Source organism: Myxine glutinosa, chromosome 7, assembly GCF_964187855.1.
Source record: "Myxine glutinosa chromosome 7, kmMyxGlut1.1, whole genome shotgun sequence".
NCBI classification, from domain to species: Eukaryota; Metazoa; Chordata; class Myxini; order Myxiniformes; family Myxinidae; genus Myxine; species Myxine glutinosa.
Window position 1 is genome coordinate 170,970,509 of NC_136267.1, and position 13,637 is coordinate 170,984,145.

The window sequence follows — 13,637 nt, forward strand, 5'->3', positions numbered from 1 at the left end:
AAGCAGCAACAAGAGCAGCAGCATCAAGAGCAACAGAAGCAGCAACATCAAGATTAGCTCTTTCACGAGCCTCGATTCAGTATACAAAAAAAGAAAAAAAAGAAAAAGAGCAGCAGCAGCAGAAACAAGAGCAGCAGCAGCAGCAACAAGAGCAGCAGCAGCAGCAGCATCAAGAGCAGGAGCATCAAGAGCAGCAGCAGCAGCAACAATAAGAGTATGCAGCAGCAGGAGCAGTAGCAGCAAGATTAACTGCAGCTAGAGCAGCAGCAGCAAGAGTAGCAGGTACAGTAGCAGCAACAGTAGCATCAAGAGCAGCAGCAGCATCATCAAGAGCAGCAGCAGCAGCAGCATCAAGAGCAGCAGAAGCAGCAAAAAGAGCAGCAGCAGCATCATCGAGAGCAGCAGCAGCAGCAACAACAATCACAGCAACAGGAGCATCAAGAGCAGCAGCAGTATCAGCAGCAGCATCAAGAGCAGCAGCAGCATCAGCAGCAGCATCAAGACCAGCATCAAAATCAGCAGCAGTTATTAACAACAACCATCATTGCTTGGTACGGTAGTGTAATGGGCCGCCCTGAGTGTGGGAGGTCTGCGGTTTGAATACTACCAGTACAAGAGTCACAAACACCAAAGAGTTTAAAAACGGTTCGTGCTGCTTCCTTGTTTTACGCTCACACTGAAACAATCAATCATACGTTGACAGTAACAGTGTAGGCTTTCATGAGCCTCGACCTCCTTCCGTGGGAATTTTTTTCTTAAACAGTTCACTTGTCCGTCATTCGTCGCCATTGTTCTGGTCTCGAACCACGCCCACTCGGCGTTACCTGTGTTACCAGTGATAGATTGCCCTCCTCGGTATCGCGCTAGATGGGTGTGGCTCCCAGTTCGGGAAGTCGGGATTGTCGTGATTAAAGTGCGGTCGTCCGTTCCTCTGGAAATCATGGCATGCTGGTTTGGACCGAGGGGCTCCGAGGAAGAAGCTGACAGAAGGCTGGAATGTGGCTTGAAGAAACTTAAGGAAATGGGTACGTACCTGTACGGCTGTGCCGGCGCGTTCCACGTTTGTTTCCAAGTGTCAACTATACTGAGGATCACTAACTTTCCTGGATTCTTGAGTATGACCTCTTGTCTAACCGAATGTATATAATGTCCCCGCAATCAAATTTTCAAACTTTCGTGCTCAATGTTTATAAAGGAACGCACCTGATTAGACTTTACAAACACTTGAAGTTAGTTACGAGAAGTTGTTAAAGGAACATAAATGGATTGCATTCCTTTCGACGTGGCATCGCCAAGTTGCATCGGCTTGCTGCTTTGAAACTCTGCCTGGATGACAAAATGTCCCAGGTGGTAACAGGACACCGAGGTGTGATGTGGGGCTTAACTGGGCCACCTGGGCCAAACTCCAAATTCCCTCAGGTCAATGCTTCATTGTAATGTTTTGCTTACTATTTGTGATGTTATCTTTTTGTTACACTAGGGGACCCTTTGGTCCGTTGGACCAAATTTCCATTGGTCTTCACCACCTGGTAGAATACCTGCCTGCCGGACTCAGAATTATTTTGGGTCCTCGGGAACTTTTGGGTCTTCAGTGTATTTTGGGTCCTCTGCGTCATTTAGGTCCCCAGGGACTTTTGGGTTCTCAAGGACTTTTGCATCTTTTGGGTCCTCAGGGACTTTTGAGTCCTCATGGACTTTTGGGTCATTTGGGTCCTCGACGTTTTGGGTCCTCTGGGTCTTTAGGAGTCTTTGGGGTCTTAAGGATCTTATGGGTCTTAAAATATCTAAAGTGTCTCAACGGTATAAATAGTTGAAAGGTACATTTCAATAGTACGTAATTAATTAATTAATATACGTAAGTAATTAATACACAAAAAGTATGCCTCACACACACACACACACACACACACACACACACACACACACACACACACACACACACACACACACACACACACACACACACACACACACACACACACACACACAACTCGTCCATTTATAGTAGAAGTAATAATGCTGAATGCTGATCACAACGTATTTTTTATTCCACTTTTTAATAACACTGATCCTTGAAATTATATCTCGGTCTTTCCAGTGAACAAAGTTTTCTTGGAGCCCGGTGACGTACAAACCTTCACAAACCCAGGGGTTTGTAAGGAAATGACAAGGAATGCTTTCCCCTTATAAGGATTGATTACACAAGATGTGCATTTTTTTTTGGATCAATCAATTTTGGCCCAATCGTAAATGATGGTCATAAAGGTCTGATGGACATGGTTAGTAACATCGCCAGGAGTTTGAGATACCCTGCTGCACTAACCGAGGGTTAAATAGTCGGACCATAATAACTCAATTCCTTCATGTAAGGGCTCGATTTGTGAATTAATTATTTTTTTCCCGGGACTGAGAGGTATCGGGAGATTGAATGGCAACATTACAATTACAGTGATCGTAACTGATGATGATGATGACCAATCCTTTTTGCACCGTGACGACGCATAGGGCTGCCGAAGCAGTTTCCTTGGCTATTGGGCACAATCCTGGATGGGTCGCCACTGCGACACAAGATACCCGAATGGCTCATTCATCCCCAGCAAGCTGGTGCTCAATTTAGTCAGGTTCACCAGGTTTTTTCGTTTAAATTTTTTGGAGATTAGCAAAACTATACATTTTTGGAATATTCAGAGCATGAGGAATCCAAAAATTAATGTTTACATTTGCGTTGACACCTTTGCGAAAATGACACTCAGGACAGTGATGAAGATCTGTAAAAGCATATTCCTGAACGGTATAGACCTAGTAGATCCTGTGTATAGGACTTATAGTTCAATCTGATACTAACAAGGCTGCTTTCTTGCTTTATAAACCCATACCTATAACTTCAAAGGACTTGCAATATCATGTATTATGTAATACAGTTATATCACAAATATAAAGACAATGGTTTTCAATTACCTTTGTTTGTTGCTTTTCTATAATCCTGAGCACTATTTTGAGGCCTTTATTTGATTCCTTGACCCAGAAAACATAGGATTAGCATATTTAATTAAGTTTATAGGTTGACTAGAAGCCGAGATCGCGCAAAATATGTATTTTATGGTGGCCATTTTGAAAATCCAAAATGGCGGCCATGCAGGTGTCTGTGCAAATGCCAACATCGATTTTCGGATTCTCCATGCTCTGATGATTCCAAAAATGTACAGGTTTGCTAATCCCAAAATTATATTTGTTAACATAGTGAACCTGACTAATTTGCCGACCTCAGAAAGATGACAGGCTGAGTCAACCACCCTGGTGTTAATTCAACGATCGACCAGGATTCAAACTCAGGATCCTGGGATCCAAAGCCGGCACACTAACGGTTAAGCCAACACCAGGTTACATGATCGGAAATAATTGGACGTATGTGTTTGGCTCACGATGAAGTTTTGAATGTAGTATTAATTTCAGTAGAACACGGAAACGCTGCACGAATGTCCTCTAGTGCACGGCAGATAGCAAGCTGTATAGTTCTAGAAATATCAAAACGATTGTGAACGATCCTATTTATGATATTAAATCAGATGAGCTTGTGTACTGGGCCTTGGGAGCAAATTCAAAAATAAATAAATTATGCCCCATTATATTATTACAGCCATCGGGTGCATCCAGTTGCCCGGTCTGAATCCTGATGAACAGCGTCAAAGCAGTCAGGATGGTCAACTGATTTAATTGTTCCGAGTTGGATTACGGGCCTGTTTGCCACGATACCATACTCCAATGGAACCACCGTGCCAGTCGACGCGTCATGCTAATCGGTGCCATGCGCCTGTTACTCTAATGGCGACCAAGCAAAATTGCTGGATGCAGGCACGATCTTGTCCTGGTGCTGTCTGACGAACCCAATCTGTTCTTTAATGGACGTGCACAACTCATTAATGATCAAGACACTGAAATTCCCTCAGAGACCAAGTGATTTTATGAAGTGTATGGAAAGCACACGGAGTGGGAATACAAAAAGAAGCAAATCTGTAATAATTAACCTTCTACCAACATAGGCACACTCGAGTCAACAAACAAACAGGAACCTTAAATAATCTATGCATTAAAGCCTTAGGCACTCCTCAGTAGTCAGAAGGAAGATAGAGTCAAACAAGACTGAATATTGGGGGCTGTGACCAGCAAGACAGCAAATTTGAAATGGGGAGATGGCTTTGCATGAACTTTATCAGGCCGCAGACCAGAGCTTGATTGAAGGGTGAGGGCATGATTGTAATTGGCGGCAGCAATTGAACACTCTGTTATGAGGGAACGCCGCAGCAAATCAGACTAAGACTCCTTGGCTAAGATCCCTGGCAGAGCCGGACATGCTTCTTATACACTCAGACCCCACCGGAGTTAGTGACGTACTTCGCCCTCCCCACCCGGCTCCTATTGGCCCATCGCATGGTCCATGGGCAGGTCGAACCGTTGACTTTCTAACCGAGATGTTGCTCATGGTGCAGGACCGATCACTATGGTGGGGGCGGTTTCTCCCAACTAAGCTTTTCCCGACGGCCTGTCAGAGGATTTTAAGACACAGGACAGATTACGAAGGTAAGAACATTGAAAAAAAAAGTATGAAGGGAAAGCTGTTTTGGACAACCGCTTTCTGCACATACTGTATGTATCGTATGTATGTATATATTACATTAACGAACAGGATTATAAATTAATTAAATTGATATATGTGGGAAAACTACAGGGTTGGTACCAGGAATTGAACCCAGGTCCTCTGGTGAACCATACCAGTGCTCTGCCATCTGAGCTATCTGAGAAACCCTGACTGAGCATGCAATTTTCCCACTCATAGAATTGCCACTCTCTTTCCGCCAATGCTTCCGGGGCACTCGCTGCCAACCATAGGACCAATAATTAAAATTCAATTATCTATAATCCTGTTCATTAATGTAATTGCTTCACTACGCCCCCAGTGGTGTTTATAATAGAGGACATGGATTTTTTCCCCCCATTGGAGGAAGACCCTCTCGTGAGCAGGCTGTTGGTGCTCCTACATATATATACTTTTGTTTTTGAGCTGAAAAGGTCACAATCTGTTCACCAACTATGCAGTTACAATAGAAACTTTACAACATAATAAAACTTTTTGTAATTTGGTTATTGCAAGGTCAGATTATTTGTGTTTGCTTGATCAGAGAAGAGGTTTATTATAGTTGTGAATTTTGTTCTACAGCATGGCAGCTATCACAAGGGAAAATAACGTGGCCTATTGTCTGAGCTCCACTCTTTGTCTGATTGATTGACATGGGAATGTTCGATGTTGCCTTCTATACAAAGACATGAAGAAGCATGAAGGTACAATAAAGAGGAGGGGCTGCAAAATATTTCAATTGGGAAAGTATTAACCTCTTCGCTGACTTGTTCAAGTTTGCTTTCAGAGAGAATGATAACTTCAAAGCGCTGTACTGATGTCGTTTCAGACAAGATGAGGGGACCACCCTATTTTATCTTTTGACTATGGATTTAAAAGATCCTATATATAAAGTGCCTTCAGTAAGGATTTTATCACCGATCTACACAAAATACCCCGAAAATGACAAAGTGAAAACATGTTTTGAGAATTTTTTTCAAATATATTGAAAATGAAATACATAAATGTCGAATTTACATAAGTATTCAGCCGCCTGAGTCAACACTTCGTAGAAGTGCCTTTTGCAGCCATTAGAGATTCCAGTCTTCTTGGGTATGTCTGTACAAGCTTTGCACATCTGGATTTGGGCAGTTTCTCCCATTCTTCCTTGCAGATTTGCTCAAGCTTTGTCAAGTTGTATTTGGAGCATCAATAAACAGCAATCTTCAAGTCTTTCCACAGATTATCAATGGGATTCATGTCTGGGATTTGGCTGGGCCACTCAAGGACTTTCACATTCCTGCTCTGAAGCCATTCCAATGTTGCTTTGGCTGTTTGCTTGGGGTCATTGTCCTGCTGGAATGTAAATCTCCACTGCAGTCTGACGTCTTTTCAACTCTGAAACAGGTTCTCCTCAAGGATTTGCCTGTGTTTGGCTCCAATCATTGTTCCCTCTATCCTTATGAGTCTCATATAGTCCCTGCTGCTGAAAAACATTCCCACAGCATTATGCTGCCACCACCTTGCTTCATGGTAGAGATGGTGTTAGATGGGTGATGAGCCGTGCTCGGTTTCCGCCAGACATGGAGCTTTGCATTCAGGCCAATGAGTTCAATTTTAATCTCATCAGACCATAAAATATTTTTCCTCATGCTCTCAGAATCGTTCATGTACCTTTTTACAAACTCCAGGCATGCAAGTCAAGTACCTTTTCAAGGTACCATGCAAGTCAAGTCAAGTACCAGTCAAGTACCTTTTTCTCAGGAGTGGCTTCTGCCTGGCCATTCTCCCATAAAGCCTAGATTTGGGAAACATTGCACAGACTTGTCCTTCTGGCAACTTCTTGCATCTCAGACAAGGAACTCTGTAGTTCTGTCAGATTGGTCATTAGGTTCTTGGTAGCCTCCCTAACCAAGATCCTACTTGGCCGGTTGCTCAATTTGGTCGGGCAGTCTGCTATAGGAAGAGTCTGGGTAGTTCCATATTTTTTCCATTTCCTAATTATGGAGCTCACTGTGCTCTTGGGAACTTCCAAAACTCCAGAAATCGTTTATACCCTTCCCCAGATCTGTGCCTTCTCATAATTCTATCTCGGAGTTCTACTGACAGTTCCTTGCACTTCATGGTAGAGTTTCTGCTCTCACATGTACTGTCCACTGTGGGACCTTGTATAGAAAGGTGTGTTTCTTTTAAAATAATGTCCAATCAATTGATTTGGCCACATGTGGACTCCAATTAAGTTGTAGAGACATCTCAAGGATCATCAAAGGAAATTGGATGCACCTGAGCTCAATTTGGTGTGTCATAGCAAAGGGGTTGAATACTTATTGACTCCAGACAATTTAGCGTTTCATTTTTAATTAATTTGTAATAATTTCTAAAAAGAAATTTCATTTGGACTTTATGGAGTTTTTTGTGTTGATCAGTGACCAAAAAAATCTCAATTTAACCCATTTTAAATTCAGTCTGTAACACAACAAAATGTGAAGGCACCACATTTGCATCAGGGTACGAATCCTCTGATAGTGAAAATAATTATAAAAATCGCTCCCATGTCCGAGTTAGGTAGTTTCACCAGAAGGGGGTTGTTGGAGAAGGTAGTTTCGCCCTGCAGAAACGTGCGGGGATTTAGCACGGAAAGAGCAGAGGGTACAAGACCATAAATAAGGAGCTAGAAGACAGAGACACCGCAGACCTGTCTGCAATGGCAAAGTGATCAACGCATAGGTCAATCAGATTCATCGCGGGAGATTCCAATAATCTTGAAGGCCTTGGGTTCCATGGCGTCAAGCTGAATAAGGTGTGAGGCAGGGGATCCAGCCCAGAGGGGGTAGCAGTACTCATAACCTGCAGATGAAGGCCTTGTAGGTGGATAGGAGTTCACTTGTGCCAAGGAAGGACTTTGAACGATGGAGGATGCCCAGTCGGCGGCCGGCTTTGGAGGCCAACTTGGAAATGTAGTTTGCCAAAGAAAGATCATGGCTGATAGTGAGACTCGGGAGTATGAATAACTGAACTTCCTCAAGAGAATTGTTCATAAAAAAGTGGACAAGTCAGGAGACGACGATGGTTCACGAGCGAGCGGTATTCTTCGGTTCGATTTCGAAAATTCGGTTCGATTCCGACAACTTTGAAAATTTGACCTTTGTGACCTTGAAATGTCAAATCGAAGGTTACTGACCTTGAAATGAGATAGAAAATAATGTATAATCAGTTATGAGGTTAGTTAGCTACACAATACCGAAAATTCGGTTCGATTCCGACAACTTTGAAAATTTGACCCTTGTGACCTTCAAAGGTCAAAGGTCGAAGATTCTGAAATTTGTTGGAAAACTTGTATTTCATGATGTATGTGATAATATAAGATCATGTACTACATTTCACCCTATCAGGAAGCGATCCACCATCTCTCATCTTCCCCATCCAAATCCTTGATCTTTTCTACCCCTGCTAATTCACCCCAGATACACTTTTTTTGAAATTCCAACTTCTTTCCTGGATGTCCTTGCAGTGTTGATGTGTTTTATACCTCTCCCACCTCCCCCCAATCCCTCCCCCTCCCACATTTCTCTCGATGTCCTTGCTCTCAAATGTTGTGTTTGTGTCCTCCCCCCCTCTCTCCCCATCTTGTGTTCCGCTCCCCTTATTTTGTGTTTTATGTGTCGGTTACCTTTTTGTGTGATTAATGTTAGCTTTCACAAGCCTCGATCTTGTATACAAAAAAAAAACCCATCAAAAATCGAATTTCTAAATTTCGTGACCTTGTGACCTTGACCTTGGGGCGAAAATGAAAAATCGAGCTCCTTGGGGCTAGACACATGACACTGGCCTAACCAAATATCGAAACCCCTGTCAGATTCCACCAAACCCCTCGGAGAAGATGTAGCTTGAACTCGATTACCCCCTAAAAAGACATCTTTTTCGGGCGTGGCTCCACCCACAATGGGTGCAATACGCCCACTCTAGGCAGGATACAACTAGATCATGATATCAACCTCCCACCCAAGTTTCATCAAGATCGGATGATACCGTCGGGTAGTTATGCTGCGGACAGACAGACACACAGAGGCAGACGCACACACATGACGAATATAGTGGTCACTTGATAACTCGTGAACCAATAGGGGCGGTTTGCCAGATGGTCCTTTCGGAGTAGTCGAGGGCCTTAGGGATATTTTCGTGCAAATCAGTCTAAAAGCACCAAATTTGGCCCAGATATAGCCTAGGGCATGCTCTAATGATTTAGCGAGAGCGCCCGAGCCGGCGACCCCCGGGGTCACCATGGCGGCCAAATCCAATATGGCCGCCGCCCGATCAAGGTTTTGGCTATAACTTTTGATCCAGATGAGCTACAAATACAAACGTGGTGTCTATTTTATGTTTTTTGACCATTAGAAACACGTTGGAATGCTTATCTTTACGATTGGGTGTGTCTGGACCCCTAATTTGCATATTTCCAAGATGGCGACAACCCAAAAATGAGTTTTACCATAACTTGTGACTTTTGGCAAACATGGTCTATTTTATGCTTTTTGGGCATTACAAACACATTGGAGTACTCAGATTGATAAGATTGAATCGATCTAGCGCACTCTAATATGCATATGACCAATATGGCCGCTATCCCGAAAAATAAATTTAACGTACATTTTCACCCAGATTGAGTGTAGAGTTGTAGGAACGAGTTAAGATTAAACTGGTGAAAACAATCAACCTATGTATCTTACATACGTCATTTTTTATTGAAACAATTCTACAAATAGAAGAGTAGAACCCATTCCTATTGATACAGTTAACAACCAGTACGTGCATCAATATATGTACAAGTGAGTAGTAATTATGTCCATGGGGGTGGGGGGGTGGGGGGGGGGGTATAAGTTCTCAGGTATATGTTCTCAGTCCTTTTGATTTACCAGGGCGACTGTTTTTGGATAGTAGCTGTTGAGGTGACGAGTGGATTTTTGTTTTATCCCAATCACACAACCAGATTACTCAAATATCGTCGTCTCGACCCTCATTGTTGGTACAGGCATCCTCGCATCCACATATTGAGGTGCAACGGACTCCAGCTGTACAGCATTTGCAGCGCCCACTACATGACTTTTTGAGCCACAGCGGAGGAGGATGGCACACTGGCACAGGCTTTACTGGCATCTGCAAGATGGGTCCAGTAAGGTTCCCAAGTCTTGGTCGTGGAGTCCCAGTACCAGCCCCACGTCCTGAACTCTGGGATATTTTGCTGGACGGAGGTTGCCTGATTCCAGTAGAAGCTGGCCTGCAGCAGTGCCCTTTTGACATGCTGAATCAGTGCAGCTTGGGTGGGAGGCAGGTTCTCGAGGGACTTGGTACCGTTTGAGAAAAGCCGATGTCTGGCTTCATCTACTCGGCTGGAGCCACAGCTCTTGCTGTACATGATGACGACCATACGCACCAGTCTTTGGACATGGACATCTGAGTTGATCTGTTCAGGCTCCAAGGTGCACTGTGTCATCATTCATAAGCCACGAGTTATACCCTGACCATGTAATAACATCATCTTCACCTAGTGTTTCCTGATCGAAAACTCTTTTGCCATGCACCAACCAACTCTCATCTTTCACTTTGGCTCCACGCACAAGATCATGCGATGGTCGGACAGGACCAGTGCCACTTCTGGGTGCCAATATATATCCTTCATTGAGTTCCGCTGGCTTAACAATTGTACACGAGTCTGGAAGTTTGGGTGTGGATGAATCTTCAGTGTCAACTTTTATAGGAGGACGCTCAAGTCCTAGATGGTCACGAGAGAGATGATTTGTAGCACTCAGTGCAGTCCTGTGAGTAGTTCCCTTTGTTCTGCCCATCCAGATTGTCAACATCATAGGTGGTGAAGACATGCTGCCGAAGATTAGTTGGAAGAACAATGCCGTCTTCATTGTGTCGTTTACACACCGCACGTGCTAGCGACTGTTTCACCTCCATGACTCGTTTATACGATACTGAGGACCCTTCTGCATGTGCTTCATCAATTTCCGATTTCCGGCGTCCATTGCCATGCAATTTGAGGCCACAATAGAGCGGAAAGCGCATTTCTCGGTCCTTGCTGTGGCGTATTGCATCGGTCTGGCAGGCGTGATGGGTGCCGCCATACGCATTGTACTTCTGACACTGGGCGATGAGACATGCTATTTTCGTTCTCGGTTTCAGGTTGGCGTCTTCTGTATTAGCCTCACAGGGTTTGAGAAGTGCTGGTCCCTGGAGGACGATATCATTGAACACTCATAAGGGTTCGGCAACAGACGTTGTGAGACAGTTGGACGGGAAGGAGCCGTCAAATGTGTGGCCTGGTTGTAAGCAATACTTGTGTAAAACCAAGGCGGCCCTCATCAACAAAATCGCCTCATCCTGATCAATCTGGTTGGAATCATGAGCTCTAGCTACTCTCTCAGCCACTTGTTCCTTGCTTGCGATGTATGTGTCCCTCCCTTTCTGGTGTTCACTCCATTCAGGCAGATATCTGAGGAGATGTTGCTTGAATCTTGTTGTGTGGGGTTCATAATCAAGATGGATGCCCGCGGTCTTTCATAAGGTTCCTATAGAGTTGCCGCAAATACGAGATTGTGAAGGAGTTATTTGAATCCTCAACTAGCACAACAATTTGCGCAATAGTTAGAGGGTCAAAGGTTGTCGCCCACTCACTGGTAGACGCTTCCCCTTCTTCTGATACCCTTGCAGTGTCACGAGACGCTTGCTGTTGTGCTTCATACCGCAACTTGAGATAACATTTGGCATGGTAGTACATATCTGCTGCGTGCACATCGGAAGCTTGTGAAACTAATCTACCAAGAAGCTGAAAATTTTTACTGGATTCTGCCCAGCATTTCAGATTGGAATCAACATTATCTGTTACTGCCTTGTGAAGGTCATCCGTATCCTCCCCCTCACATGTGACACAATGAATACCACAGGCTTTGGGTTGACATGATCGAAGCTTTTTAGGACTCACTACTAAGGAGGACCCAACATCATGCTTTCGAGCCCTTTTGACACGAAAACTACGACAGTAGCTTCTACAGAGTTTGTGATACATTGCATTATGTGATTTAAGCGTTGCTACAATACCTGAACCATCATTCAACTGATCAATTGTAACATTAACTCAAGAAGGGAGAACATAGGCAATAGCAATGAAATCTTTGAGATCCCTTTCTGGTGATACAAGCCCTTCATTTCTAGGTTTTTGTAAGGGTTCACCAGCATCTAATTGGCAGAGACAGCATAAGTCCCAATTGATGATGCTGCTACTAGTACTACCAGAGGTAGAGGCCATATTGTTCACTGAGCTTCTTGCAAAGGTCCCCTTTCAAGCAATCACTCCTTCGGTTCTGTCGGCACCAATAACCAGTTACAGCAAGATCGGCTCCTCACAAGACCTGATAGGAAAAGTTACTTGGTGAAATTGAGATGAAGAAACCTGAAAATACCTGGTTATATTTGTTTCATTTTGCTGGCTTAGCTCACGTTAGCTGTTGATATATATTTCAACTATCGATGGACTCAAATACATCAAAATACATTGAATTGAAGTGACATTCGTATTAAATATATATGAAAATAATACACATGACATAAGTGAGAATGAATTCATTCATTCATTCATATTCACATAAGTGAGACATGAAATAGTAGTTGTAGACAGAAGTAAAACGAGAGGGTCTACCGTTATTTTCAGGATGTCTCCTATCAATTGAAATGATACGAATGCATTATTATGAGTAAAGGGAGAGCAATGCCGTCTTCATTGTCTCTTTAATGACTATTGTGAAAATATGACTTCTCAAAAAAGTGGTTCTGATGACTTACGTGAGGCAGGAAAGAGTAGTTGTATACGTTGTCATTGTCCATCTTCATGACTTGTGCAAAAGCACTACTGTAAACAGCTGGATTTAACGGGTTTCTAATGCTCAAAAAGCATAAAATAGACACCAAGTTTGCCAAAAGAGTCACAAGTTATGGTAAAACTCATGTTCGGGTAGCCGCCATCTTGGAAATATGCAAATTAGGGGTCCATGCACACCCAATCGTAAAGATAAGCATTTCAATGTGTTTCTAATGGTCAGGAAACATAAAATAGACACCAAGTTTGCATTTGTAGCTCATCTGGTTCAAACGTTATAGCCAAAACCTTTTTCGGACGGTGGCCATATTGGATTTGGCCGCCATAGCGATCCCGGGGGTCGCCGGCTCCGGCGCTCTCGCTAAATCATTAGAGCATGCACTGGGCTACATCTGGGCCAAATTTTGTGCTTTTAGACTGATTTTCACGATCTTAGCCTCATATCTCCCTTAGTCCCTCGACTAGAGAGAGATACTGAGAGTGAGATTTATCAGGATTGAAATACATGTTCCAAGTGTTTGACCAGTTTGTGATATCTTTTTTCAATGTTTGAAGAGAGGGAAGAGGCTGCATCCTTCCTGTCTGAAGGATGAGTGATGGCACGACTCAGGGTGGAGTCATAACCAAATAGATCAAAAGAATTTTTCATTCAGAGAGATCATTGATGAATATCAGGACTAGGCCTTCGCCCTGAACACTGCCTTGAGACACCACAGCCTTGACAGGGAGAGGAGGTTAAAGCATTCCATTGAGATGATTCATCAATTTGTATTTTTGTTTAATCCAACGTTTCACTAGATTCAAGCAGTGTTTGTGTAACAATAGAAATGGTTTGTGATTTATGGCATTTGTATTGAGCTTTGAAAGAAGAAAAAAAACATCCATCATCATTTCCAGGGCTCCAGCAGTCATTTTGCTCTTCCTTCACATTTTCATTCCTGGCTCTAAATTGTTATCCCAGACTGGGTGAATCATCAATGTGTGTGCCGTCCCTCTGGTTGGCGTTGAACCGGGTGCCCTCTGCGCCAGCATTAGTTGGCGGACGTTTAAGATCCCACGGTATCTTTCCGGAAGAGTGGGTGTGCAATCGCCCGCACAATTGGAAACGGTGACCTTCCAGAAAGATGGGTAATGCGAGAAAAGATAATG

The 13,637-nt window shown here is 43.5% G+C and overlaps 1 protein-coding gene across 1 annotated transcript in view; it reads left to right on the top strand.

The window, feature by feature from the left end:
• Nucleotides 1–853: 853 nt before the first annotated feature.
• The window catches only part of LOC137430913 (1-phosphatidylinositol 4,5-bisphosphate phosphodiesterase delta-1-like), a 66,894-nt gene continuing 54,110 nt past the window's right edge, over nt 854–13,637 (top strand). Inside the window, exon 1 of the mRNA XM_068121685.1 lies at nt 854–1,025. Within this exon, the coding sequence (XP_067977786.1) occupies nt 941–1,025 (85 nt within the window). The 5' untranslated portion in view covers nt 854–940. The remainder of the gene's footprint in view (nt 1,026–13,637) is intronic.